At 44.2% G+C, this 26,951-nt stretch overlaps 1 protein-coding gene across 2 annotated transcripts in view; it reads left to right on the forward strand.

The window, feature by feature from the left end:
- The first annotated feature begins 1,373 nt into the window (after positions 1-1,373).
- The window catches only part of PHF2 (PHD finger protein 2), a 125,035-nt gene continuing 99,457 nt past the window's right edge, over positions 1,374-26,951 (forward strand). Inside the window, exon 1 of one of the 2 annotated variants that reach the window (XM_081176326.1) lies at positions 1,374-2,300. In XM_081176326.1, the coding sequence (XP_081032452.1) occupies positions 2,203-2,300 (98 nt within the window). In that variant the 5' untranslated portion in view covers positions 1,374-2,202. Of the gene's footprint in view, positions 2,301-4,183; positions 4,266-26,951 lie in introns of those variants that run through there. The other variant, XM_081176327.1, reaches the window with a different exon arrangement.

Raw genomic sequence — 26,951 nt, forward strand, 5'->3', positions numbered from 1 at the left:
TGATTCTATGAATTATATTCCTGGATATTGTGCAGGATTTGATATGTTGCCTAGCATGTATTGCTTGTATTAACTACCGTTATCTGTTACTATGTATTGCTTACGATTTGAACTGTAGCAATATAACTGCTCTTAATTTTTCGTACTGTCTGGATATTGCACTGTGTATTTACATTATATTGTTTATTATGTTCTGTGTTGTAAACAGTTGTGCGGTCTTTTGAGGAAGGTGGTGTGCAAATTTTTCATAGTACTGTAATAATATTCTGAAGTTGGCACTCCAAACCTTCCCCAGGGCTGGCATGAGATAGCAGCAGGAGAACTCTCATTATGCCTCGATGGAGAGTTTCCCAAGGGTATGTAGATGTCCACTCTTGGGAGTCCACAGTGATGAGGTACATCTACCTGGAAGGATCAGGATCGTGCCCAATCTTGGAATTAAGGGAGGGGGGCTTAGGACTCTCCCCCCCCATTCGCCCCTGCTGCAGAAAAATACCATAACCGTAATATAATCAAACATGTGGCTACAACAGCGAAGAGAATTCAAGCTGAAGTGCAAAAGAACACGTGATTTTTTTAAAAAATAAAATTAAAAAAAACTTTTGATCCGGAAACTTGTGACTGAATCGAAGGGGGCCTCCTGAAGAACAGAGCTGTTTACAATAGTTACGACAGATTCTTCCTGAAATTTATCGCACGGGGAAAGTTCTTCAAATTTTTCAGCGTAAAAGCGAAGTCGTGGAGCGCCATACACCGGAAAGACAAGAACCGGAACCGCCACTTCCTCTGTTCGACTCTCCAGCTTTATTAACTTTTTTTTATTTATTTTTAAAACCAGGCTCTCGCACTTTCGGTTGTAAATGTACGTAGCCTTAGAAGAAGGCTGGGTCTGTTCCCCCGCCCGAGTTTATTCCTCTCAGCTCCCCCCACCCCATTTAATACCTTCCTCTGTTGCAGAATCACTTGAAACAACAGGGCTGGGGTTAGGAGCTTTCTACTTTGAACTCGGTCCCCCAAGTTCCTTTATCCGAGTTCCTTCCAGTCTTGGGCAGCCACGGGAAGCTAAAAACATTTTTTTTTGGGGGGGGAGAGGGGTCGGGGGGAAAAAGAGACCTACTGATTCCTTCACCTCACATTGGGTATAGATGCTGCTGTCCCCTTTCCAACCCACAAATTTTGGGAAAAGGGTTGACGAGAGCCTCCAATGTGCCGATAGTATTTTTTAAAGTTTCTGTAATATTTTTTATTTTTAAAAAGACCCTTTCGCTCTTACTCTCCTCCCCTTTCCGCGAGCTTTCTTTCACCCACCCCGCTTCCAAATATCCCTCACTGAATCGTTTGTAATTTTTTAAAATCTCCCTCCTTCAATCGTCTCCGCTTTGCACGCCTCCCTGTTTATTTTCCAGCTCTGAGACTGGCTCTCTTCCTCTCCCCCTACCCCCTCTTTTTCCCCCCTTTCTTCCCTTCAAAAAAAAAACACAACAATTTTGCACGGTGCCAAGCTTGGGAGTTTTCACATATTCGCCTCCCCTTTTCTGCAGCCTCCCTCCCCAGCCCCATCAGAGGAAATATTACAATGTTGCAAGCTGACGTAAGGACATTACAAGGAAAGGGCTACATTTCGGAGTGTTTATGAAAAGCCTCGGTACTGTACTGTCACCAGGGGGCATGCAATAGAATGCATTTCGTCCAACATTTGGAATAATGATCATTTAGCAACCACAACTACCAACACCACCAAAAAAAAAAAAAAAAAAAATCGAGAGAGGGGGGAAAAAGAGGGAGAGAGAGAGCTTCCAGTGCGCTTTGGAGTCCGCGCCAGACAGAGGAGCCATGCAGCCAAACTTTCGGGAACCCTTGGTTATTTTTCCTGACATTGCAAGCTCGCCCTTGAGGATCGCTTCTTGAAATCTCCGGGTTTTGTTTTGGCTTTTCTCTCGCCCCGATCCTGGGCGACCTCTCCCGCCGTCTCTAGGCCTGGCGGATCGGCTTCCCTTCGGCAACGGAGGAGAGGATCAGGAGAGGATCTACCTTAGCGGCGAGGGAGCTGCAGCGAGACGCCCTGCCTGCCTGCCTGCCCGCCCGCCCGCCTGCTCTGCCTGGGCTCTGCCTGCCTCTCTCTCTCTCCCTCCTCTCTCTCGCATACGCGCACGCAGAGCTCGCTTGCCTTGGGAGTCCAGTGTTGTTTTGAAGGGAGCTAACATGGCGACGGTGCCCGTCTATTGCATCTGTAGGCTGCCCTACGACGTAACCCGCTTCATGATCGAGTGCGACGCCTGCAAGGACTGGTTTCACGGCAGGTAACACAAAGCGATCGGGCCTCCCCCCCCCCCCCTGCTCTGGGGCACACAGATCCCCCTCCTCTCGCTCGGGGGCCTTTCGCCTCTTCGGCTCGCTAGGGCACGAGAGAGCGAGAGCGAGCGAGAGATGGTGGCGGGGCTCGCAGGCGCTGCTGCTGCTGCTGCTCCTCCGTGCAGTTTTCCAACAGGCCTTTTTGGAGAAGAGGAGGAGGAGCCACTCTCCCCATTTCCCTCTCTTGTATTTTTTGTGTGTATGTGTGTGCGTTGTTTTGTTTTCTAAATTGTCGAGCCCGGGCGCACACAATGGCCTCCCCCCCCCCCACATCGGGGCTCTAGTGTCAAGGGGCTGCGGGTGGCGGCGGCGGCGGCGGCACTAGCGGGGGGAGGGAGAGCTATTGTCCTTTCCTCGGGGAGGGGAGGGCTTGGCTGGCTGCTAGCTGAGGAAGGGGTTTTTATTATTAAGGTTATTTTGTTCCTCGCTCGCCGCCAGCCCTGTGGGGGTCTTCATGGGCGGGTGGCCGAGGCGAAGATTTAAAGCTCGGTGCCCGCTCTCACTTTCTCCAGAGAAGGCATGGAGAGCGCGCGAGAGGGATATGAGGGCGGCGCGGGGGGGGGGCGGCGGACGGTGAAAGCGCTTCCACACGACGTCTGGCCTAGGAGGAAGGGTCCCTACGGGGCGGGCGGGAGCTCCTAGGTCTGTGAACCGGGCGGGGTGTGTGTGTGTTGGGGGGCGGGAGTCCGGCTTGTTGGCGAGCCCGCTCTCCCGCGCTGTCGGCGGCCCCGTCGCCTCGCGTCTTCCTGAGGGAAGGAGGGGCGGCCGGGGCTGGGGGTGTTTCCTCACACGCGGGCGAGAGAGGGCGAGCGGTGGCGGGGGTCCCGAGCGAGGCGGCTGAGGGAGAGAGAGAGAGAGAACGAGCCCGCGCTGCTGGGCTGGGCTTCCCCCGGGAGAGGAGCGGCCAGGCGGGCCAGTGTGGACTCGGGCGCAGCCAAGGAAGGGAATCCCCCGCCGTGCGGGCTGCAGAAGCCCAGAGCTGCTGGCGCCACTTTTGCTTGGGCGCGGAAGGAGCGAGCAAAACGCCAGGAGGACCCGCTCTCACCCTCCAGAGAGAGAGAGAGAGAGAGAGAGAGAGGCCGAGGCCGGGGGGGGTGGCAGCAGGAGGAGAGACGCTTCCTCTCCTCGGCGCCCGGAGGTAGTGCCGCGCTGGGCAGGCGCCCACAGCGGCTGCCACGTCCTCCTCCTGCACTTCGGGTGCCCCTCTTCTGCCTCCCCACACTTCTTCTTTTAAAACATTCCATTTTAAGGGGTGGGAAATGGACCTGCCTCCTTGAAACACGCACACATACACCCCCCCACCCCCCGCCGCGGGCGGGATCCGCAGGAAAAGGACTGGGGTTGACTGCAGTTCTCTGGGATGGTGGTGGCAGCTTTGGCTGCGTCTCCTCAGCTACACGGAGATCGTTTCAATTCTCCCCGTCCTCAGTTGTTGTGGAATCTGAGACAATGTAACGCGCAGGTTGGACGGGGCGGGGGGGGGGGGCTGGAAACTTCCCCGGCCACCCGCTCCTATCTCTATCCATTTATCTGATATGTCAAGGGCGAGGGTGAAGAGCCCTCCCTCGCTCCCCCTTCCGTGGTGCTTCTTGTCTGCAATTGTCACTCCACGCCGAGTCGTCCTGATTGCCTGATGGCAGAGCTGATGGTCCTGATCTTTGTGTCTCTCGGTGGAGGGCTTGTGTGGCAGGAGGCGGGAGGCAGGCGCGTCGTTCATAAATAAATAAAGAATGAAATAAATGGGAGCTGCAGGCAGGAGGGGGGAAGACTTCAGCCAGATTCCCTCGGAGGTCAGTCTTCTCTTTGGGAGGATGGCGGGGGAGGGGGGGGGGAGAAACAAATCTTGTGGATATTACCTGAAGAATGCCTCAGATGGAAGCAAACGCCATTGAAATGTCTTGGGCTTCCTTGCTGTGGGTATGAGCTGCCAAAATTAAGCAATGGTTTTTTGTTTTTTAAATAATTGTTCTCACGTGCTGCTCTGCCTCATGCAGATCCGCAGGACTTGAAAATGTTCAATGTTGTCTGGGTTGTTTAAGCTCCGGGTAGGAATTTCGCAGCCTGAGTATGTCAAGGCTTCTGACTGGTTATTTTCCTTCTGACTTGCTGCTCTTGTGAAACTGAACTTCCCTTGCAACTTGGTTCCTGACAGCAGCAGAGAAGGTATTCAAGACAGGTTGGTCCTCTTGCTTACTCAGGTTCAAGGGCAAGGGGAATTGCCTCCCCACTGGGGAATACAGAAGTTTGCTCTAAAGTAACAGTAAGGACCAGTTAGGACAACTTTGCGATTGCTTTCTTGATGTTGCCTTTTGTTTTTTTAATTGGCTGTATTAATTTATCTGTCTTATGTTTTTGTCAAGCACTGTGTGCTGTGAATTGTGAAAAGGCCACTGCTGTAGAAATAAGTATATCGCTGTCAACAGAAAACTGATAAGAGGGAAGAACTTGATATGATCAACGTTGGAGCTCATTTAATAGTTAGAAAGCCATTGTGGGGTAGTGGTTGGCATGTCTGAGATGGAGGGGGGAAACCCAAGTTCAAATCCTTTCCAATTAGCTCAATGGGACAGTCACAATCTTACTCAGAAAATGATAACTGTTATATGTGTAACAGTTATCAGGAGTATGTGTAAATGTTTACATACATGTAAATGTTTGCATAAGTTTAAGGTATAAATATGCTGTGGTTAAAGGTATGGCATTCGTTTGGTCAGGATGATTTTTTTGTTTTTGTCATTATTTTACTTGCCTACATTTATCCTCCCCCCCCTTGCACTCAAGGTAGCAACAATGAGATACAAAAATACAATGCAAACAAATGCATTTTTCCTCCTGAGAAAATCTGTTCCTTCTTATTTTTCTTCTTATGTATGGTGCATTTTCCCTGCTTTACAAAGATAAACAAATCTGGCTTATCCGTTTGGAGGCTGATTATGCAATTGCAAGATGAAAACCTTGAACGAACAGTAGGGCATCAAGGCCAGTGATTGTTACTTGGTGACAACGTGCAAGTGAGCCTTCTATCAGTGATAGCAGAGGCCTTACAAAATTACTTAAGGTAATTTGTGAGGGAGGGACACTAAAGACCTTCAAATGCTTCTTAAAAATTTGAATGTATCCAGCTTTTCTGGTTTCTTACTCTTTATTTTAATTTTATTTATTTTCGTACTGTTCCATTTTATTTGCAGTATACGGTTGTGTTGTGTTTTTGGCTCAGTTTCTTCTAGTTTTTGATAGACTTTATTAAAAGTTGTATTTTTATTGTTTTTATGTAAACTGCTGACAGATTTCATTAAGTGGCATAACACGTGTGTGTGTGTGTGTGTGTGTGTGTACGGCCTAGTACACTTTTATATTGTGTCCATGATATAATGTTTGATGCTTTCTTTTTGCCATCCTTTTACCCATTTTTAAGGGGTAAGGACAAGAAGGTTGGATACATACAGAACATATAAGCATATGCATGATGGAGAAGACATAAGCTGGTCTTCTGCCCAATCCCATCACAAATAGAGGAATGCAGGGGAGTGTTTGCGTGAACCAGTCCCAGGTTACCTGTACAAAAAGGGGGTCTGTTCCCATCAATGTTAATGTCTACTTACTTTCCTTTCCTTCCCTTGTACTTGTGTGGGCCTATAATGGCATGTATTTGGATAGATAAGCAGAAAATGAATGTGCATGTCCATCCTAAACAAGTCTTGTGTGGAAGAAGACTGAGAAATGAATGACTGGGTAGGATATACAGTATAAATAAATATGAAGGAGATTGTGAGGTGGCAGATGTTTTCCCCCTTGTGTTTAACTGAAAATCATAAAGATATTAAATAAAAACAACGATGGGATGTTGTTATAGCTCTCTTAACTTATCATAGGAAGCTGCCAGGATAATACTCTGAACACAGGAAGTTGTAAAACCTAATCTGAAGACAAAAAGCTGATGCAATGAAATTTCCTCCAGAGAAAATAATGATATTCTTTTCAGTAGTTCTTCATTAGTTGCTAACATCAATATTGTGTGTGTGTAAGAAAAAAGTGACATACAATTATAACTAATCTAACTGATGAATGAAAAACTTGTTTGAAAGTATACTTGATTATAGGTTTTCAAAATGTATTCTTCACATGATCTGCAAGTGAATTCAGCATTCTGTTTACATTAATTCTGAAAATACTGTTTGATTTGTTGCTATATGCATATATATTTTAAGCTTTGCTTGTTAATAGACTTCATAAACTACTATCAAGGATGAAGCGTGAACATCATAGTGTCAGACAAATACAAAGGGAAAATTGTGAAGACTTTTAGGACACACAATTCACAGCCTGTGGATTTGTGATCTTAGTACTTGTAAATGAAGAGGTTCTTGTCTGTCTCAGGATGTTGGTCAGGAAAGGTGAAACGCCACTTGAAAAAATCAGTAAAATTTAGAAAATTTCAAATAATCTATCATTTGGCATTTCCAATTTACCAGTTTGAACAAATTAAAATTTTCCAATTTTGATGGAACATTTCTTTACCAGGCTATGTCAGAACAGTCCATGGCATTTAGTTTTATATTTTGGTTTAATACTGGTTTGCAGAGCTGAAATCAGTTTGCCAGCACCCAGCTGAACCCCCAAATAACCAATGTAGATTCTGGGTTCAAGGGTCTGTCAATTTTGTAGCAGTTTAATATGACTAAGTCTGATTGAAAGCAATAGGTTTTGAAGTTATGCACATGGTCAGTTTGTTTTATTTCCATATCTCTTGCATCCTTTCAGAATTTTGTCCATATATCAAATGTTTATTCAGCAACCCTTAGCATGGTAGACTGATGTACAATAATGAAGAACATGCACTCTTCAATAGGTAATTCATTCTTGACTCAGCATGACTGATGACTAAATATTCATTGATTTTCAAAAACTTCTAAGTGCGCACATGTTCTTAAAAACAAAGAGAGAGTATTACATTCATTAGAAAAATGTAACATGTAGATGTGGTAGCTCCAATGCCCAGTTATCTCTCCTTTGTCTATGAGAAGTCTCCCATTCACTTCCAAGGGAGGAGAAATGCTGCATTTGCAGTAAATCTTCAGTGAAAGGGCTTCCCTGTTTGCAGAAATACTCCAGTTTTGCATAAGGATGGATATGGGTTTCTGGATTGGGAAATATGCAAGACAATTGTTTCCGATGAGTTAGGGCAGGTCTACACTTAAGGCAGGCAATTTGTTCAGTAATGAGAGTTCCTTCTGCAGAATCCACAGCCTTGTAAGGATGTTTAAAAATGTATGTATCTCACATTTTTAAGGGGGAAAGTGTGCTTCAAATTCTTGCGCTCGGAGAGCTAATGCTGAAAATGTGAGGGCAACAACATTAAAGGTTAAAAAAATAATTGGTAAGAAAAATGTAGTTCATTTCAACTCCACTGTGATTTTTGAGTTCACATTTAAAGACTTTTGTAGAGCAGAGTTCAGTGTTCACATTTGACTTCTTGCAACGTAACATGTTGCAAGAGTGCAGCATGTTGTCCAGCTGCATGAATACTCATGTCAATGAAAATGATATGGCAATTACATTATTAGAAACAAAAAATGCAAATAAAGTACTGTATGGCCTTCTGGCTCCAAAACAATGTTTGGACCTAGTACTGGAAGAGTGAGAAACATACTTTAAAAAGGGGGTGGTGTTTCTCAGAATGCACACAGTCCTGCAAAAGAATGTACAGTAGCTGAAAGGTTGCCTCTTCCCATTGATGCATACCTGAACTTTGGGTTCTTCAGAGGCACTTCTCCAGGTGCTCTGACCAAAGGAGATGGAGCTCATGGCTATTAGGGAGAAAGACTTTTTGTTGGTGGTAGTCCAACTATGGAATATTCTCTCTAGAGAGGCCTGGCTCCTGTTTGGGTTCATTTCAGTGCCAGGCCCTTTCACCTGGCTTTTAAAATACCTTTTTAATATTTCAATATTTTAAAATTATGTTTGAATCTAGTGCTTTTATAGCTGATTGTTATATTTTAATATTGATATTTTAAGCCACCTAGATAACACTGTTATTGAGTGGCATATAAATGTGGTATGTAAGTAATTATCATGGGCATCTTGGTGTCATTCCTACAAAGGAGCAGTTTGGAAAGCTCTATCAGTTTATTGTCTGCAGAGGTTTGATAAGGTGAGATCAGAAAAGCAAAAACTATTGCATTTTCCATAAGAATCACATACACTGGAATTTAAACCCAAATTAGCACTTTTTGTTGGAAGGTTTTTAAAACTAAAAATGTATTACAGTGGTACCTCGGGTTACACACGCTTCAGGTTACATACGCTTCAGGTTACAGACTCCGCTAACCCAGAAATAGTGCTTCAGGTTAAGAACTTTGCTTCAGGATGAGAACAGAAATCGTGCTCCGACGGTGCGGCGGCAGCAGGAGGTCCCATTAGCTAAAGTGGTGCTTCAGGTTAAGAACAGTTTCAGGTTAAGTACGGACCTCTGGAACGAATTAAGTACTTAACCCGAGCTACCACTGTAGTTGACAATGAGAATCAAATTCTTTGTGAATTTCATGTGGACTTCCAGTAATTATAATATTGTATGAGCATAATACTCTTATTATAATATAATCCCAATTAATGCACAATTCCCAATAAGCCCAAAGTCTGCAAATTTAGCTGATATGCTTTTTCTTTCATGTAAATCAGAAATTCATAGTAACAATAGTGGAGTTTTCTCTCTCTCTTTTGCATGCTTTTAGCTTATTTTTATAAAAATGGCTGTTTAATATTCAGAATGATGGCATAAATATGTGCAATGGATCCTCAGATGGATCTATCCCAGACAGTTGTTGGACAGGGGACAGGTTTCTAGTCCAAGTGGGAAATTGCACCAGGTCTCATATGTACCAGTTCCAGATCCAGGAAGTGAAGTCAGATCAAGCAAATGTCAAGTCCGCCTAAGCAAGGTCAGCCAAATGAGAGGTCAAAAGTCTGAAAGGCAAAGAAACAATCTGGGTAGCACCTTGGATAGTTCCAAGTGGATCCTAAACTGGAAGGCAGACTACTGTTGCGTCAACATTTCGCTTCAGTAGGGTGACAACTTCCTTTGAGCAGCAAGGCCTGCTCCTCTTCAGCAGAACCTCTTTTCTTAAAGAGGCCCAGTCTGTTTTAGGAAGCTGTGGGCTACATGGGGGTGGCGGCTGTAGTTTTACTGTGGCCCCAGAGCTAGGGCCCTCAGGGTCTAAAGACAGTAATGTGCCCTCACCAGGTGGAGAGACACTGGGTTCATGGGCTCATCTGCTGCTGGAACTTCTGAGGAGGCATTGACATTACAGTCTGGTTCAGAAAGCACATTGTTCTCTCAACACAGATAGATCCACTAAACCCATGTCCAATTCCCCTGAAGATGGGGAGTGACAAGACTGGAAATTGCATCTCACCGTTTTTCACCAAGAAGATGAGTAAAGCCCTATAGAATGTAATCAAATAACAGAAAACGGTGAAACTCGCAGTAGCCCAATATACAGGACAGTACAAAAGCCTGGTTTCAAAGAGCCGTTATAACTACCCTGCTAAACACAAGCAATGAAGGAGTTATCTGGATTTCTAGAGGTGGGAGTTCCAGAGCCTGGGGCCCACCACAGAAAAGGCCCTTCTGAGCATTGTCTTGTTGTGAGTAGCTAATGGGACAGGAGAAGGGGTTCTCTTTGGAAGATTTCAGTTCTCAGGCAGGATTATATACAGGAAGGTGGTCTTTCAGGTTGTATAGGTAAAAAACAGCACTTTGGAAGCAGGTTGGCCCCCAATGTAGTCAGCATACAACCCCTATATTGCACTCACATAAGAAGCCTGGCTGCCATATTGTGGACAACCAGACATTTCCAAAGGTCTTGAAAAGGCAGCCTATGTAACACATCTTTCAAGCAAGAGGGGACTTAAGGCACGGAACATGGTTGCCAGATCAGAAAATTCCAGAAAGGAATGTAGCTGACACAACATTTTTAACTGTGCAAAGACACTCCTGGCTATAGTTGAGGCCCGAAAATCCAGGGGGCAGAAAGAGCTTGCGATCCTGGATAACTGGAATGTATTTGCCCTCACCTTCCTGTAGGTATATAGCTGAACTAGGCCAGAGCCACCAGCTGAAGGACATAGCCTGGGACCCCAAAAGAGTGAGGAAGAACCTGCCTGTGAGTTGAGAACTACAGGAAGAGTCTAATTTGATTTCTAACAGCAGCAGCAGCAGATTGGCATGCAGCCATGATGACTAAATATTGTACAGGGCTAATATTAAAAGACTTTATTATTAGCCAAAGAGGAGTGGCAGAAAGAAAGAACATCTTTCTTTGCTTTTGTGGGAACAAGTTGCTCTGTTGCGAGAATGTCTCCAAACATTACACCTCAAAGCCGAGGGAAAAACAAGTGATCCAAAGATGTCTTAACATATGTGTAAAAACTTTAAAGAATAGGACAAGTTTGTTGTCAGGTTGGATCTAATGGTAGCAACTTGAAAAACCCTTATAGGAAAGGATAGTTGATAAAAGACTTTCCTCTGAGGCAACAATACTGTTGTTGTTGTTGTTGTTGTTGTTGTTGTTGTTGTTGTTGTTGTTGTTGTTGTTGTTGTTGTTGTTATATTTATTACCCACTCTTCACCAGACAGTCCTAGAGAGGGTTACAGAAATATAAAATACAGTATTAAAAAGAGTTTAAGGCAAATTACCATTACAACTAGAATAGGTCCTAAAATATAGATCTGTGTCTCAAGTGTCAAAGGGCAAGGCAAAGAGATGTATCTTCAGCATATGGCGGAAGCTATGCAATGAGGTTCCAGAAAATCTCTGTGGGAAGGAAATTCCAAAACCCAGTGGCTGCCATGCAGAGTGTTCTCTCCTAAATCCTCACCCCCACCCCACCAACCAAAAGGTTAAGGGCAGTGGAACTACCTAAACTGTTTTCAGGAATTAAGTTTATACTACCGTTTCCCTATGACTATGATGCTGACTGATCAGAGGATCATAAAAGCAGAATAATATCTGCCCCCTCCAGCTTCCCTTCCAAATTTTAACCCACATTTCTCCACATTTCTGCTCCCAATGAGAAAATATTTTCAAAGAAGGGATATTGTGCAGTGTTGCATTTTGTTTTGTTTTTGAAATTAATTTTGTTTTTCAAAATACAAATTACAAAATACAAAATACAAATACACCAGGGTAGGTGTGGTTGAGAATCCTGAAAAACAAAATGTGATTTTAATGTTTATTTTTTAGTTTTTTTTATGTTAAGTTGGCTTCTGCAGTAAAGTACACTTGAAAACCTGGACTGCTGTCTGGAGCAGCCTTTGCCTACCTTCTTACAGCTTGCAGACCACTGGTCATGCTGCCTGGGGCTAATGGCAGTTACATCCCAAAGTATCTGACAGCAGCAGGTTGCAGAAGGCTGCCCTAGGCTCTGTGGTCTTCATGTGGTATTGCAATACTACACCAGAGACTATGGGTTGCATCCAATGGGTACAAGCAAAATGCTGCTCGCAGAATTGGACTTCCCTGTCCTCTTTCTCTTTTTCAGTGTGCACCCCCCCCCAAATCTGCCCAATGGAGTTCACCCTCTGGAGCCAATTTTGCAGGGTGTACAGGGGGGTGGATGGGAGAGGCGAGAAGAGGGGAAGTCTGTTGTTCTAGTGGAATAACAGCTTTGGATATGACGTTAGGACTTTAAAAGGTGCAGTTATGTTCTATCTCTCTCTCACAGCTTTATTGTGGTCCATAGACCCAAAATACACAGTACAACAACCATATAGATCAACAGTTATTAAGGTGTAAGAGCAGCCTCGCTAGCCAACAGAGAAGCTTAGTTATGTTCATACTGTTGACATGACTGGTGTAAGTATTCCCATTTCAATGAATGGTAGTCTATCTCTTATGGTTAAAAGGTGAGCTGATGCAATGGGTGGAAAGCAAAACTCTTGTCAACTTTCATTTACTAGCCTTGGGTAATGTATCAATTCTACCAATCACAGTGGCGCCTTCATATTTAGAAATATGTATCCAGAGACCCTTCTGAGGGAAGTGTGGAGGGTGGCAATGTGAAAAAGGAGATTTTCAGTAGTGGCTCCCCATTTGTGGAATGTTCTTTCCAGGGAAATACAGTGCTGTCAGATTTCAGATGCCTCGTTAAAACATTCCTGTTTACAAAATCCTTTGGTTGTTAACTGTGATTATATGGCAGAATGATTCTGGCCTGTTTGTGGTGTTCATATTTTTTCTGGGTGGGGCAGGATTTGCCCTTTTTATAATAATTGATGAGCACTTTTTCAACAAAACTTTAATTTGCATTTGCTCTGTTGTAAGCGGTGTATATTCTGCAGGATCTGTAAGTCACTTTGAGATTTCCCTGTGTACAGAAATGATATAAATAAAAACAATGTTTTGTCATCAAATATGTATTTAAGTATTTATTAAAACGCAAACTTTTGTACAGCTTTTCTTTTTTTTACTAACGGATTAAATGCGGAAAAGGAACAGTATGAATAAATACATGCCAAATTGGCACAGACCAGGAAGATACTGAACTGGCCATCCCAGGTGTGAAGTTTGAGGATGTCATTGTAAAACATCTGGCCTACCAGGCATGATATCATTCTAGTTAGTCTGGCTGCCACTGTGGTATCTGTGGCCAAATACGTCAATCTTGGATTGGCCTTTCTTCTCAAATATGTACAGACAAACAAAGCTCATTTGTCATTTTGATAGGAGATGCAATTATAATAGCATAATAAATAGGGTGCCATAAAGTGACAACGGAAGTTATTTACACCTGAAGTGTAAACAAACCAAAGAGGACAGAGTTTATGTTTTGTGGCAAACTCTCAAAAGTACAATTGCAGCAAACTGCACATACAGCAAAGGGCCATGTTAATGCCATCTTATCCATTTTCTGGTTTCATTTTGTTTGGCTCAGTCCCAAGATCATAACTCTGCTCCTTGGCAACAGTTATGATTATGGAAGTTTCCCTCTTCAGGGAAAGTTGCTCTGGACAGTGTTGTGGTTTCTTCACCTTGTACCTTCTCTTTAAAAAATGCAAATCAGCTTTAGTATGATAATGGTTTTATAATCCATTGTTATTATTGTTGCAGCAGTAAATTAAATATAGTACAGTGGTACCCCGCAAGACGAATGCCTCGCAAGACGGAAAACCCGCAAGACGAAAGGGTTTTCTGTTTTGGAGGCGCTTCGCAAGACGAATTTCCCTATGGGCTTGCATCGCAAGACGAAAGCCCATAGGGAAATGCTGGCGGTCGGGAGCAAAGACTTTCGCCCACAGCCGGCCTTCAGAAGAGGACCTCTTCTGAAGGCCGGCGGAGGGCAAAAGTCTTTGCTCCCCCCCCCTGCCTTCCCCCCGCCTGCCCCGGGCGATCTTAAAATGCTGGCGGGCGGGAGCGAAGCGTTCGCTGCCGACCCCCAGCATTTTATAATCTCCAAGGGACAGCAGAGAAGTCTCTGTCCCGGGGAGGTTTTAAAATGCTGGGGGTCGGGAGCGTTCGCTGCCGACCCCCAGCATTTTAAAACGCTGTTCCGAAGCGGGGGGCGGGAACAGCTGCCCCAGCCGCCCCACTTCGGAACGATGTTCCGAAGGGGGGAGGTGGGGCGGGAACAGCTGCCCCAGCCGCCCCACTTCGGAACGATGTTCCGAAGGGGGGAGGTGGGGCGGGAACAGCTGCCCCAGCCGCCCCCCTTCGGAACGATGTTCCGAAGGGGGGAGGTGGGGCGGGAACAGCCGCCCCAGCCGCCCCACTTCGGAACGATGTTCCGAAGGGGGGAGGTGGGGCGGGAACAGCCGCCCCATCCGCCCCACTTCGGAACGATGTTCCGAAGGGGGGAGGGGGGGCGGGAACAGCCGCCCCATCCGCCCCCCTTCGGAACGATGTTCCGAAGGGGGGAGGGGGGGCGGGAACAGCCGCCCCATCCGCCCCCCTTCGGAACGATGTTCCGAAGTGGGGAGGGGGGGCGGGAACAGCCGCCCCATCCGCCCCCCTTCGGAACGATGTTCCGAAGTGGGGAGGGGGGGCGGGAACAGCCGCCCCATCCGCCCCACTTCGGAACGATGTTCCGAAGGGGGGAGGTGGGGCGGGAACAGCCGCCCCATCCGCCCCACTTCGGAACGATGTTCCGAAGGGGGGAGGTGGGGCGGGAACAGCCGCCCCATCCGCCCCACTTCGGAACGATGTTCCGAAGTGGGGAGGTGGGGCGGGAACAGCTGCCCCAGCTGCCGGGCTTCGTAGCGCTGCTGCAAAGCCGGGCGGGGGGGGGGGTGGGAACACCTTCTGAAGGCGGGCAGGGGGCGAAAGTCTTTGCTCCCCCCTGCCTGCCTTCCCAGGGGCTTTTAAATCGCCCCGGACAGCGGAGAAGTCCTCCGCTGTCCGGGGCGATTTTAAAATGCCGCCCGCCAGCATTTTAAGATCCCCCGGACAGCGGATCTCCTCCGCTGTCCCAGGGTTTTTTAAAATGCTGGGGGTGGGAAGAAAAGCCCTTGCCCCCCCCCCCAGCCTTCAGAAGAGGTCCGGGGACAGACTGTCCCCGGACCTGGCCTGAAGGTGGTTTCCCTAGGAACGCATTAATTGATTTTCAATGCATTCCTATGGGAAACCGTGCATCGCAAGACGAAAAACCCGCAAGACGAAGAGAATTGCGGAACGAATTAATTTCGTCTTGCGAGGCACCACTGTATCTTGGACGAATGAGATCTCATAGGAAACATGTGCATACTGAAAGTAGTGTACTTCCCTGCAGTTTGGCAGAGACTTAAAATAGCTGTTAAATGACAAGCTAATGTGATCTTAAGAACACATGTCAGGCATTGCTAGTTCTTATTATGCATTCTATCAGAGTCAACATATCCAGATGCAATTGCACTTTCTGGAGAGCTGCTTCAAACAGGATGTCATTACTTGCTATGTGCAATTTTAATGTATTAGAGACTTTTTTAAATGCTGGGAGTTCTTTAACATGAGAAGATTATGAAAAAGATCATATCCTCCCACATATTCTTCTATGCATCATGGAAGAACGCAGGTAATGCAAAAAGAAAAAAGAAAAGTTGGGGCTAAATTAACTATTACTGAGGTATATGATTTGAACCACCATTCTGGGTATATTTGCTTCACATGCATTTTGGCAGGTGAATGTTGCCAGGAAACATGTGTGAGAAGTGAATTTTGCCAGTAATGGGCTGATCATTACAGGTGCTAAAATAAAAGCAATTTTCCAATATAACCATTTGTCCTTTAATGCCTGTGGAAAGTGAAAGCACAAACATATCATGATTTGTAAAGCAGCAGGTAGACCATCCGGTTGCACACATGCTGTGCTGCAAGCCTGTGCACCTGTGGGGTTTTTTCCCCCAGGGGGAGGTGCAAAGTATAATATTCCAAATAAATAAATAGGACCTTGCATCAGAGAGCAGGCCTACTATTTCTGGTAGATTTGTCTGACTGAGCAGTAGCGGGGCCTGGGTAGACCTGCTATCAAAAAACCTCATACTCCAAGTCTCCCCCTTCGTGGGTTATTGATGAGTAAACCAGCCATCTATCTACAGGCAGACCTGACATCCAAACAACTATTTCCACTCTATGGTCTCCTCCATTCTTGCCCTGTCTTCCTGTATATGCCAGCATGGTGTAGTGGTTAAGAGCGGTGGACTCGTAATCTGGTGAACCAGGTTCGCTTCCCCGCTCCTCCACATGCAGCTGCTGGGTGACCTTGGGCTAGTCACACTTCTCTGAAGTGTCTCAGCCTCACTCACCTCACAGAGTGTTTGTCATCATCATAGACTTTTATTGCGCTAGCCATAGGCCATGGCATCATTCAGAAAAATAACAAAAGGAAAAACAGCAAAAACCATAAAAATCATCAGGCACCACACAGACAGTATAAACCACGGTCACAACTACTAAGATTGTTTGTTACATAAAATAGAATAGCAGAAGATTCTCTAATAAAATGTGCCAAATTAAATATCCGAATCCCCTTTTCAGAGTGTTTGTTGTGGGGGAGGAAGGGAAAAGGAGATTGTTAGCCTCTTTGAGACTCCTTAGGGTAATGATAAAGTGGGATATCAAGTCCAAACTCTTCTTCTTCTCTAGCCCATTGTACTGCTGCTGCAGTTGACTTCACAGTCCCATCACCACTGCATTTCCCTTAAAAAATGCCACCACCAAGCACACACACAAATGCAGAAGTAACAACAATGGACTACACTTCACAATTGCTATGCGCTCCTGTCTCACTCCCTTCAGCAATATGTGCATGGGAACACTGGGTTGCTTTGCAGGCCTGGCATAGACCACACCCTCTCAGCCATTGCTGCCCCCCACAATTTGGGCAGAACAATGGTGGAAGCTTTCTGTCTTGGCCTCAACAGAGCAATTTTTAGAATGTTGACAAACTCAGAATAAAACCACATTTTTTAATGCAATGCGTTAGAAAGATTGTGAGGGTGGGACCTGAACCAATGGATTCAATTGACAAGAAAGGAAATTCCCACTAAACTCTAGGAATAGCTTTCTGGTGGTAAAAAAAACCCTATTCAACAGCGGATGGCCACCTGTCAGGAATTCCCTAGCTGTGATTCCTGCATTGCAGGGGCTTGGACTAGATGGGGTCCCATATTATAAATTAGTTTTTGTACTATGCTGCTAGGAGTCGTTTCTTTTTATTTCCCAATGTATTTCTTATCAATAAAAAAATTGGTGTGGCACGATCAAGTTTTCATTCTGAAAGCCTCAGAGAGGAAAGTTTGAGAAACCACTGCAGCAAAACTGCTGTGGTCTAATGAGACCCAAATCTTGCTGAGCCCAATGGGATTTGCTCCCAGGTTAAGAGGGCACAGGATTGCAACCTGCTTCCTTTACACTGGGGGGAGGCTGTTCCAGTAAAGCACAAGCACTTTCCCCTAGTCTGTGTTGCCCTCTTTCCCCCACTGCCTTAGCAACCAGGAGGAGCAGGGCCTCCTTGCTCGCTTGTCCAGGGATATAAAATGTCTATCTCCAGTGATCAGGCACCAGTCTAAATGTACCATGGCATCAGCAGGCCTTTGATTGCAAGATTATGCTGCTCTGCAGAGCCTGGATTATCATGACGCCATCAGAAAAATAATCGCATGAAGGCAAGGGCACATCCTGAGATAATGTCAGCAGAATTCCAGGACTTGGAAGCACAGGTGCGAATGATAGTTCACACATACCTTTTTCTGCCATTTTAAAAGTTGGGAGTATTACGTCATGGTTAATGATGTGGCTGGGGTGAGCTTTCCTCTTCATTTTTATGAATGGGAAAAAGGCATTTTGCACCACTTCCGCTGCAAAGTAGAATGATAGATCGTCCCCTTTAAATACCAGTAAGTGAATACCGAACTAAGAGGGAATCAGTTACTTCCAACATTATAACTCAATAGTTTTGCAGTTATAAAGACCTTTTTGCAAGTCTACTTTCAGGATGGTGGTGGTAATTCTGCCTTAATAATTCTTTTTAATTCATAGGGTTTTTTAAAACGATTGCTGTAGTGCAGGCTCTCCTCTGCCTAAAAAATAACGAGAAAAAAAGATCAGTTGGAAAACACCACATGCTAATGGGCAATAACATTGGGATAACCAGCATATTGTAGGTGTACGGATAAAGTAAGCATATCAGAGGTGATTATGAAGTAGGTCCCATTGAGTTCAGCAGATGTGATTTCTGAGCAGGCATGAATAGGATTGCTCTGTTAATCAGTGTGTCTGAAATAACATATTCATATTTATTTTTCATCAATTTGGTAAATGTTCACGAGTCTGCAGATGACTGAAACAGTTGAGGCAAACCGCAATTTACTTCAGGATGGACAAGCAAAACACAATCATGTGCATCTCAAGGGCATCATTCAGTTATTAATGACAGTGCATGTTCCTAGGCATTTCTGATCTCGTTTTCTTCCACGTGCTTATTGCATTTTAGTGTAATGCCTTGTTAAGAAATATTTAGGGAGCTGCATGTCAGCTTGAAGGAAATGAGTGCTGCAGACATGAGCGGCAATCTTTAAGGGTAAATAGATTTAGAAGTGCACAGAGAAAGAGAAGGAAAGCTGGAGTATATTTCATAATCAGATTAATACACATTAGTACTGGTCATGGTTTTTTATACAGCAAAAGATGTAGTAACTAATGGATGTGGTCATTTCTTAAGAACCCTCCTGATATCATATTCTGTGTGTGTTCCAGTTGCACAGGTTGGTATGGGGAAGTCTCAGGTGTTCACACAATCTTTCCTGCTCTCTCAACAAACAGGTGAATAAAAAAGGAAGCTCAGTCTTGTGTAAGGCATGAAAACGCTGTGATATTTGCTTTGCTAAAGAGGGAGCAATGAATTGCATAGGGTGCCTTAAATGTTACTGCCATGTAGTTTGTTGCTCAAGCTAATTTCAGAAAATTCATTAGATGCTTTTTAGTTGAATAATTTAAAGCCACAGGTTGCACATTTCCAGGCAGAAACACAGCATAGTTGGGTACAACGTGTTTAGTCTGAAAATGGAAGAAAAAAAATTGTTCAGGGGCCTCTTAGAGGCATGCTTTGAAGTCTTTGCTCCGAAGATAAAGCAGGTCAAAATACAGTAAATAAATTAAAGAGACAATATGTATTTACACTGTTGCTGAGCCTGATGATACAAAGATGAGAATGTTTGCTGTTTCTAGAAGCAGAAAAATTCTGCACAGTAAGGAGATTGGGTCTCCAATTTTGGAAATATTGTATGAGGCAACATTGCATTGTGTGTGCCAGGTGCATGAAGGGTCTGGAGGACTGATACATTATAGTTATGGGCCACCTGTTCAGTACTCCTGGGGGTGACTAGAAATGTGTATTAACTAAGTCAATGGCATTGTCAGGTGGTCAATTTCGTATTGTCAGTAGGCCTATGGGCAAAGATCTTTAAATGCAGGTGCATACTTCTCAGCTTATTAGCTTAATGTTTCTTAGTCATGTTCACCATCTGGTTTCTGAACAAAAAACCAACAAACAAAGCCCATGGCACTTTATAGTTCTTTAATACGCACTGCTGCTATGAATAGAAATCATTGTTTCAGTTCACTTTGCATTATTAAGCTCGCTCTCTGTAACTTTCAATAGCATTCCATAATTCCATTTCTCCTTGCTATATATATATATATATATTTATTAACGATATATAGCACAAAGAGTGATAACACAGTTTAATCAAGGATGAAAACATGTACTATACCCATATCTTATTTATCAAACAATTTGCCTTCCCATCTAAAGAGCCCTCAAGGCAATGTGCATAAGATTGCAAGGCGACGTCACGCACAGCATTCAGATGCACCTTTTTCAGAAACAGCATAAGGTTGTAGTTTTGTGGCAGAGCACATTACTGCATGCAAAAGGTTCCATTTTTAATTCATGGCATCTCTAGGCAGGTCTGGGAAAGATCCTGTCTGAAATGCAGAACAGCCACTAAAATAGATGGACCAATAGTCTGAGTCAGTGTAAGTTTGGCTGCAAGAGCTAGACTGCTAGCAGAAGCCTTGTGTCAAATCTTGCAGAAAATCCAGTTCCAATGAATCATTTGCACTTGTTGTTGTTGTTGTTTAGTTGTGTCCGACTCTTCATGACCCCATGGACCAGAGCACGCCTCCCGCAGTTTGGTCAAACTCATGCTCCCGCAGTTTGGTCAAACTGTCTTCCACTGCCTCCCGCAGTTTGGTCAAACTCATGCTGGTAGCTTCAGGAACACTGTCCAGCCATCTTGTTCTCTGTTGTCCCCCATTTGCACTTGTAGAATATCCATTGTGTAGAATATCCATTGTGCAGCCACCACCACCATTACTATACCCAGTGATAGTTAACACTAGTATGTCAATGCATGCACACTACAGTGGTACCTCGGGTTACATATGCTTCAGGTTACATACGCTTCAGGTTACAGACTCTGCTAACCCAGAAATATTACCTCGGGTTAAGAACTTTGCTTCAGGATGAGAACAGAAATTGTGTTCTGGCGGCATGGCAGCAGCAGGAGGCCCCATTAGCTAAAGTGGTGCTTCAGGTTAAGAACAGTTTCAGGTTAAGGACAGACCTCCGGAACGAATTAAGTACTTAACCCAAGGTACTACTGTACTGCTTGTGCAAAACTCTCACACTTCTTGCACTAAGACTTACCTAAGATAGCATTCTATATTCCTACAGGAGTCATTATGGCTAATTAATATATTTCATCCGAGGTTCTTGGTTTACATCCATTACTATTGTTGTTGTTGTTATTCAGTCAATCACTTAGAAGCCTATCAATTATTATCAATAATACTATTTATTTGACATATTTGAGCCTGCTTTTAGGGTCAAGCTCTCCAAAGGGGTTTTCCAACATATAAATTCACAATACAAATCTTTAAAAGTTTGAAACTTTGCAAAAAAATTCAGTGCATTAAAAAACTAGCAGCAACAATATTGCTAATTGCAAAACCCAGTCAGCCCAGACAAACATGCCCTGCATCTTAGAGTATGCTCTGAAGGCACCTGAGACCACTACTCTTCTGAAGCCAAGTCATCTGGGTCTGGGTCTGGTCCATGCCTGGTAAAGTGACCACCAGGGAACCACATAATATATACCTTGGGTTCCATAATGTGCTCTCTCTGATTTGTAAAATCAAGAGGAGATCGGTCCCATTCACGTCTCCTATCCATCTGGCTGGGCTGTCGTCAAATGTCCTCTGGATAGGAGAGGAATCTCAGGGATGCCAAGAATAAGTATTCTTACCTGGCAAACACCACTTGAAGAGATAAAAAAGAGCCAAGGTTTCTCATGTTCTTTAGCTCTCCTTTGAATTGAATGCTTTCAGGAAGAAGAAGAAGAGTTTGGATTTGATATCCCACCTTTCACTCCCCTTCAGGAGTCTCAAAGCGGCTAACATTCTCCTTTCCCTTCCTCCCCCACAACAAACACTCTGTGAGGTGAGTGGGGCTGAGAGACTTCAAAGAAGTGTGACTGGCCCAAGGTCACCCAGCAGCTGCATGTGGAGGAGTGGAGACTCGAACCCGGTTCCCCAGATTACGAGACTACTGCTCTTAACCACTACACCACACTGGCTCTTTGGGATGACCCATGTGGTTTTGCATGTCACCTGAAGTTACTTTGTAAGTTGCTACATTTGCCTTTAGATACTGAGTATATGCTTCCTTCCTTCCTTCCCATTTCTCCCATTCTTCACATTACAGGAACAGATTTATTTAAGCTCTGGAGCCGGTTTAAGCTTTTGCTTTCCATGTGCTGGCCCATTCACATTGCCTAGACTGTTCACTCATGTTTCAGGTTTTCAAGGAGAGTAACTGGGAGTTGTGAATTGGACTCTGGCTGCTTGTAAGCGGGTCAGGAGTTTGGCAAAGCCCTCACCACATTACAAGGAATTCTATACATCTGGATATCTTTCCTAGATGGATTGATAGGAAGTGGCGGTGCTTTGTGGGTGTCTGTCGCAGCTCACGGGATTGGTGTGAGTGTGCAGTTTTTACTTGGAGGAGACTGCACTTCAGCATGATAGTAAGGATCTAAGCCTAAGAAGCATTTGAGTTAAGCAAGATAAACTACAGTGGTACCTCAGGTTACATACGCTTCAGGTTACAGACGCCGCTAACCCAGAAATAGTGCTTCAGGTTAAGAACTTTGCTTCAGGATAAGAGCAGAAATCGGGCTCCGGTGGCGTGGCAGCAGGGGGAGGCCCCATTAGCTAAAGTGGTGCCTCAGGTTAAGAACAGTTTCAGGTTAAGAACGGGCCTCCGGAACAAATTAAGTACTTAACCTGAGGTACCACTGTAATTCTAGGGCTGTGTAGCCTATCATAGATAGAACTGAAGCTAGAAGGAGCTGCTAGAGAGTGCATGCCAATTGCTGGAATTCAAACTTAGGCCTGAACGTTAATTAACCGAATGAGTCTTGCATCAGACCTTGCCATCATATGCAGCTGCCTCTTTGGGCGATGCCACCTGTCTCCCTGTGCACTATTACACAGCTTTTGTGGTGCAGTCGGATGTCTTCATCACCCATTCATGCAACCACGCCAGTTTACTCTACTTTTAAGTTTTGTTCCATACACGTCGTGTAGTTTACAGAGCCCTTTAGAAGAATTGTCACTCACTTAAAAAAAAGTAAAAAATACAAGCAGTCATCTTGGCCAATTCATTTGGCAGAAAGCACCACTCCTGCAAGGGGAGAGGATGTGTTTTGGATCCAACATGTTGTGGAAGTAGCATACTGATCTCAGTGGGGTGATGGGGCCTGCCTAGTTTCTTGAGCAATTTCTTCCACTTGGTAAGCAGAACAGAACTGACAAGCTGCAGTGCGGAGCCACTGCAATAGAGAACATTTGCAGAAGATGGTTTTTTGCTGCCGTATACCTTTCAGAACGGTAGCAGGTCTGTATGTGGCTACAGCACCAAGAGCCCCCCCCAAAAAAAAGTCAATATGGTTAGGAAATGGCCACTCAAGGGAGGAATATATCTCTTCTTAAATCACACAGAGAATGCATTGTACGCAATAGGATTGGAGTGTTGTTACTCTCTCCCTGCTTTCCCTTAATTCCACCCCCCACTTCCGAATGCTTTTATTGCAAAGCTGGTTCCTTTGCATTTTAAACTGGGGTGAGGGATGGTGACAAGAAGAGTTCAAAAAAAGCAGGAGGAAGGAAAACAGTATTTGGGGATCTAATAATACAGTCTTTGCTGTTTTATCATTACCCCTGGGAACAATTATTCCTCAACATTTTTAAAAATAAAAAGTGTGCCCGTTTGTGCTGTTTATATGCAAGTGCAATTTTGAATGTTCATTTCTACACCTGTATTGTGTTAGCTAAATTAGCATTTACATGTAATATTATTTTAAAAGAGATGTTAACATGAAACATATTTAGAAATGTGCTTATAGCCTCAAATAATTACACAATTAGTCATGTCAGTGCTAGATTGACTAAAAATGTTACAAATTTGGTTAAAAATGTAAGATATTCAGGTACAGAATTTTACCATTTCTCAATGAAATGAATACTTTTATATAGGAGTAATATAAATAACTTTCTATACAGATAAACACATCTTTTCCTGTAAATGAATGCTTGTATCTTTCAACTTTTTTGTGGAAGACATTTACCTATTGATTTAAGTTCACCTTGGTCTGTTTGCATAAAACTGTTACTGTGAATCAGTCCACGTATATACTGTGTACCACCGACAGCTCTGAAATAGCATTATGGGTTTGTAAGCATAATGTACACAGATCCAATAATTTGGGAGGTAAGAGAGGCTGCCAAAACATGTTGTTGTTACTATTATTTTATTTATTAAGTTTGTATACTGCCCTATACCTGCTGGTCTCAGGGCAGTTCATCTTTATCATCATCATCATCATCATCATCATTTATTTATTTATACCCCACCCATCTGGCTGGTTTTCCCCAGCCACTCTAGGCAGCTCCCAACAGATTATTAATAATAATACAGTCGTACAGTACCTTGATTTTCGAATGGTTCTGTTCGGCTTCTGAAAACTTTCGAAAACCAAGGTTCAGCTTCCGATTGGCTGCAGGAGATTCCTGCACTCAATCAGAAGCCATGGAAGCCAAGTCAGATGTTCAGGTTCCAAAGAACATTTGCAAACTGGGACACTTACTTCCGGGTTTGCGGTGGTCGGAGCCAAAATGTTCGAGTCACAAGGCGTTTGAGAACCAAGGTACGATTGTAATAAAAAAGCAATAAAACATCAAGCGATAAAACATCAAACATTAAAAAACTTCCCTAAACAGGGCTGCACTCAGATGTCTTCTAAAAATCAGATAGTTGTTTATTTCCTTGACATCTGATGGGAGGGCATTCCACGGGGGGGGGGGCAATACTGAGAAGGCCCTCGCAATATAAAAACACAAAATACATAATAAAAACAAAAACAAAAACAGCCCAATAACACATTTTAAAAGGGCATTTGATGTCAAGCAGTCAAAGGCCTGGTTAAAGAGGAACATTTTTGCCTGGTGCCTAAAGGTGTATAATGAAGGTGCCAAGTGACCCTCCCTGGGGAAAGCAAAGCTCCTCAGGTGTAGATGCTCTGCTGGTAATATTCCCACTGGTGAGAAGGCTTAAAACTGTGGTGTGGGATCTGTATGAGCCTAACCCAGGGGTCTGCAACCCGCGGCTCCGGAGCCGCATGTGGCTCTTTTACACCTTTGCCGCGGCTCCGGGGCGGATACTAGCGAGGGGAGGAGGCGCATTGTGTGCCCCGACACCCCCCACTGTGGTGGGCGCTGTACTGGCTGTGACGTCGCATGGGGACGGTGCATGCGTTAGTCACACACCATCCCGACGTCACCTTCCCGGTTTTGCGGCTCCCAGTTGTTTTTTTCTTTGGAAACGGGCCCAAGTGGCTCTTTTTGTCTTAAAGGTTGCAGACCCCTGGCCTAACCCACCTTGTTGCCTTGACATAGCCCCCTAGGCAGGCCCTTAATTATACCAACCCTGGAACAGGCACATTTAATTCCCTCCTGCTCTTCACATGGGACAAAAAGTTATCTTTTAAGAAAAGACCATCACAAATCCACCCCCCCCCTGCATCTTTTGCCCTGGCAGCACCAATCCAACAAGGCTAAGGATATAGCATCAAACATGGATCTATCTCCCCAACCTCACACTCGCCCTGGTTTATAGGGGAGTGAGGATTGCTCTGCCCTACTGGTAACTAGTTGGACAACATGCAGTGATGCAATCTATGAACTGACAAACAAGGGTCTTTTTGTTGGAATTATGTATAGTTACAGTTATAGATGTTTTTGTCTTGATTTTAGTTAATATCTAATCTCTGGTGGGAAGTATAAATTTATCTCTTTTAGGCACACAGCTTTCCCTTTTGTTCAGAAAAAGTTATGCCGTTAATTTTTCACTCAGTCCAGTGGGATATTTTCCTACATTTTCCTCACAGCTTTTGAGGATCAGCAAACTAAAGCTTCATTGTTTCCAGTTGAGCAATGCATAACCAACCTCTGCCTCTGCTATTCAATTACTGAATTGTAAAGACGAATGAAAATGCTACTTTCATTTGTTATTATATGAGTCAGTTGTAGCTACTTTCTATTTAGGTCATAAGATTTTGGGCATTGTGCTTTTTCTCTTCTAATTGTAAAATGACTAGTTCTATTAATATTAATAATAATATGAGTGGTTAGTACTGAATTAGCTCACAAGACCAGGGATATAGGATCCAGTGACTTTCTGAGAGGAAACCTGTTGCTGTCTGCAGCATCAGCCCAAATGTTGGTTTCCGATCAGGAAACCTTAGCAGCCAGGGAAGATGGACAGTCCCTGTGAATAAATTTTAATGGAAAGAAAAATACACCACTCCCAGCCACTGCACAAAAAACAAGGTAAGCTCAGCCCACAAACACTAGACTAAAGCACCCTGAAAATGAAGCAGAAAAACAGAAACCTCTTTTGTAAGGGAAGAAGATTTCCACAAAATTAGAGGACGGGTTTTGGCACAGCACTTAGTGGAAGCTCTGAAACGGACCAACAAATTCACATTAAGGTTGCAGTCCTGTACTTACTGTAGAAGTAAGCTCAGTTGTACTCAGACATGTATAGGATTGCCCTGGAAGGCTGCAATCAGATATTTGTCTACTTGGCTGGGAAGTCAATGTTATTTGTTATTTTCAAGTTTGTGTGCGTAGGATTGCACTGTAATGCAATTGATCATCTGGGTTTGACTTGTATAGAAGTAGGATCCAAACGTGTTTTGAGCCTGCTTCCTCAAACGCCATGCCCCTTGATCAACTGCCTCAGCTATTACTGATGGTTGTTGTAGGTGATTTTTCATCTTCAAAATGGTGAAGCAGTTACTATTCCTATTGGCACCTTTCGCTTTATCTGCTGTGCAGGTAGTGAACAGTAAAATCAGTGACAATGCAATTGGGTTGATCATAATAATAATAATAATAATAATGGCGGTATTCACTCCTGGCATAGAACTTTTCTTTTTAATATGTGCTGTTGATGTTCCAGTCCTGTGTTTGAGGAAAGCAGCTGTTTGTTTTATACAAGAGCCCATCTTAATGTCTGGCCAAGAGGCAGCATTTTCCTCGGCTTCAGCTGCAGCTGTTTGCCTGCTTCCATGAGCCCATGAAATGAAGTGGCTGTGCCACTGCAGAGAGCTGCGATTAGAGCTGTGATCACACTCCAGTTTATTGCACACTCGCCTGTGTTTCCAGCACTGGGTCTTTAATGGATGCTTTCCTGAATGCTTATGTATCCTGTACTTAATTATACTTGTATGCTGTCTGAGGCCTTGTTCCTCAAACCAGCTTCAGTCTGGCTGGAATCCTTAAGCCATTCCTAATTTGTCTTTAGCAAACACCTTGGAGTAGGGTGAAGACATCCCTGCCTGCCAACTCTCCCTGGTGTGCACACAAACAGAAACAAATTGAAGCCATGCTAGGTATATTATTATTATTAATATTATTACTCCACTCGTCTGGCTGGGTTTCCCCAACCATTCTGCGAGGCTTCCAACAGAATATAAAAAACACGATAAAACATCAAACAATAAA

The sequence above is a fragment of the Podarcis bocagei genome (assembly GCF_964188305.1).
Source record: "Podarcis bocagei genome assembly, chromosome: 2".
Lineage (NCBI taxonomy): Eukaryota > Metazoa > Chordata > Lepidosauria > Squamata > Lacertidae > Podarcis > Podarcis bocagei.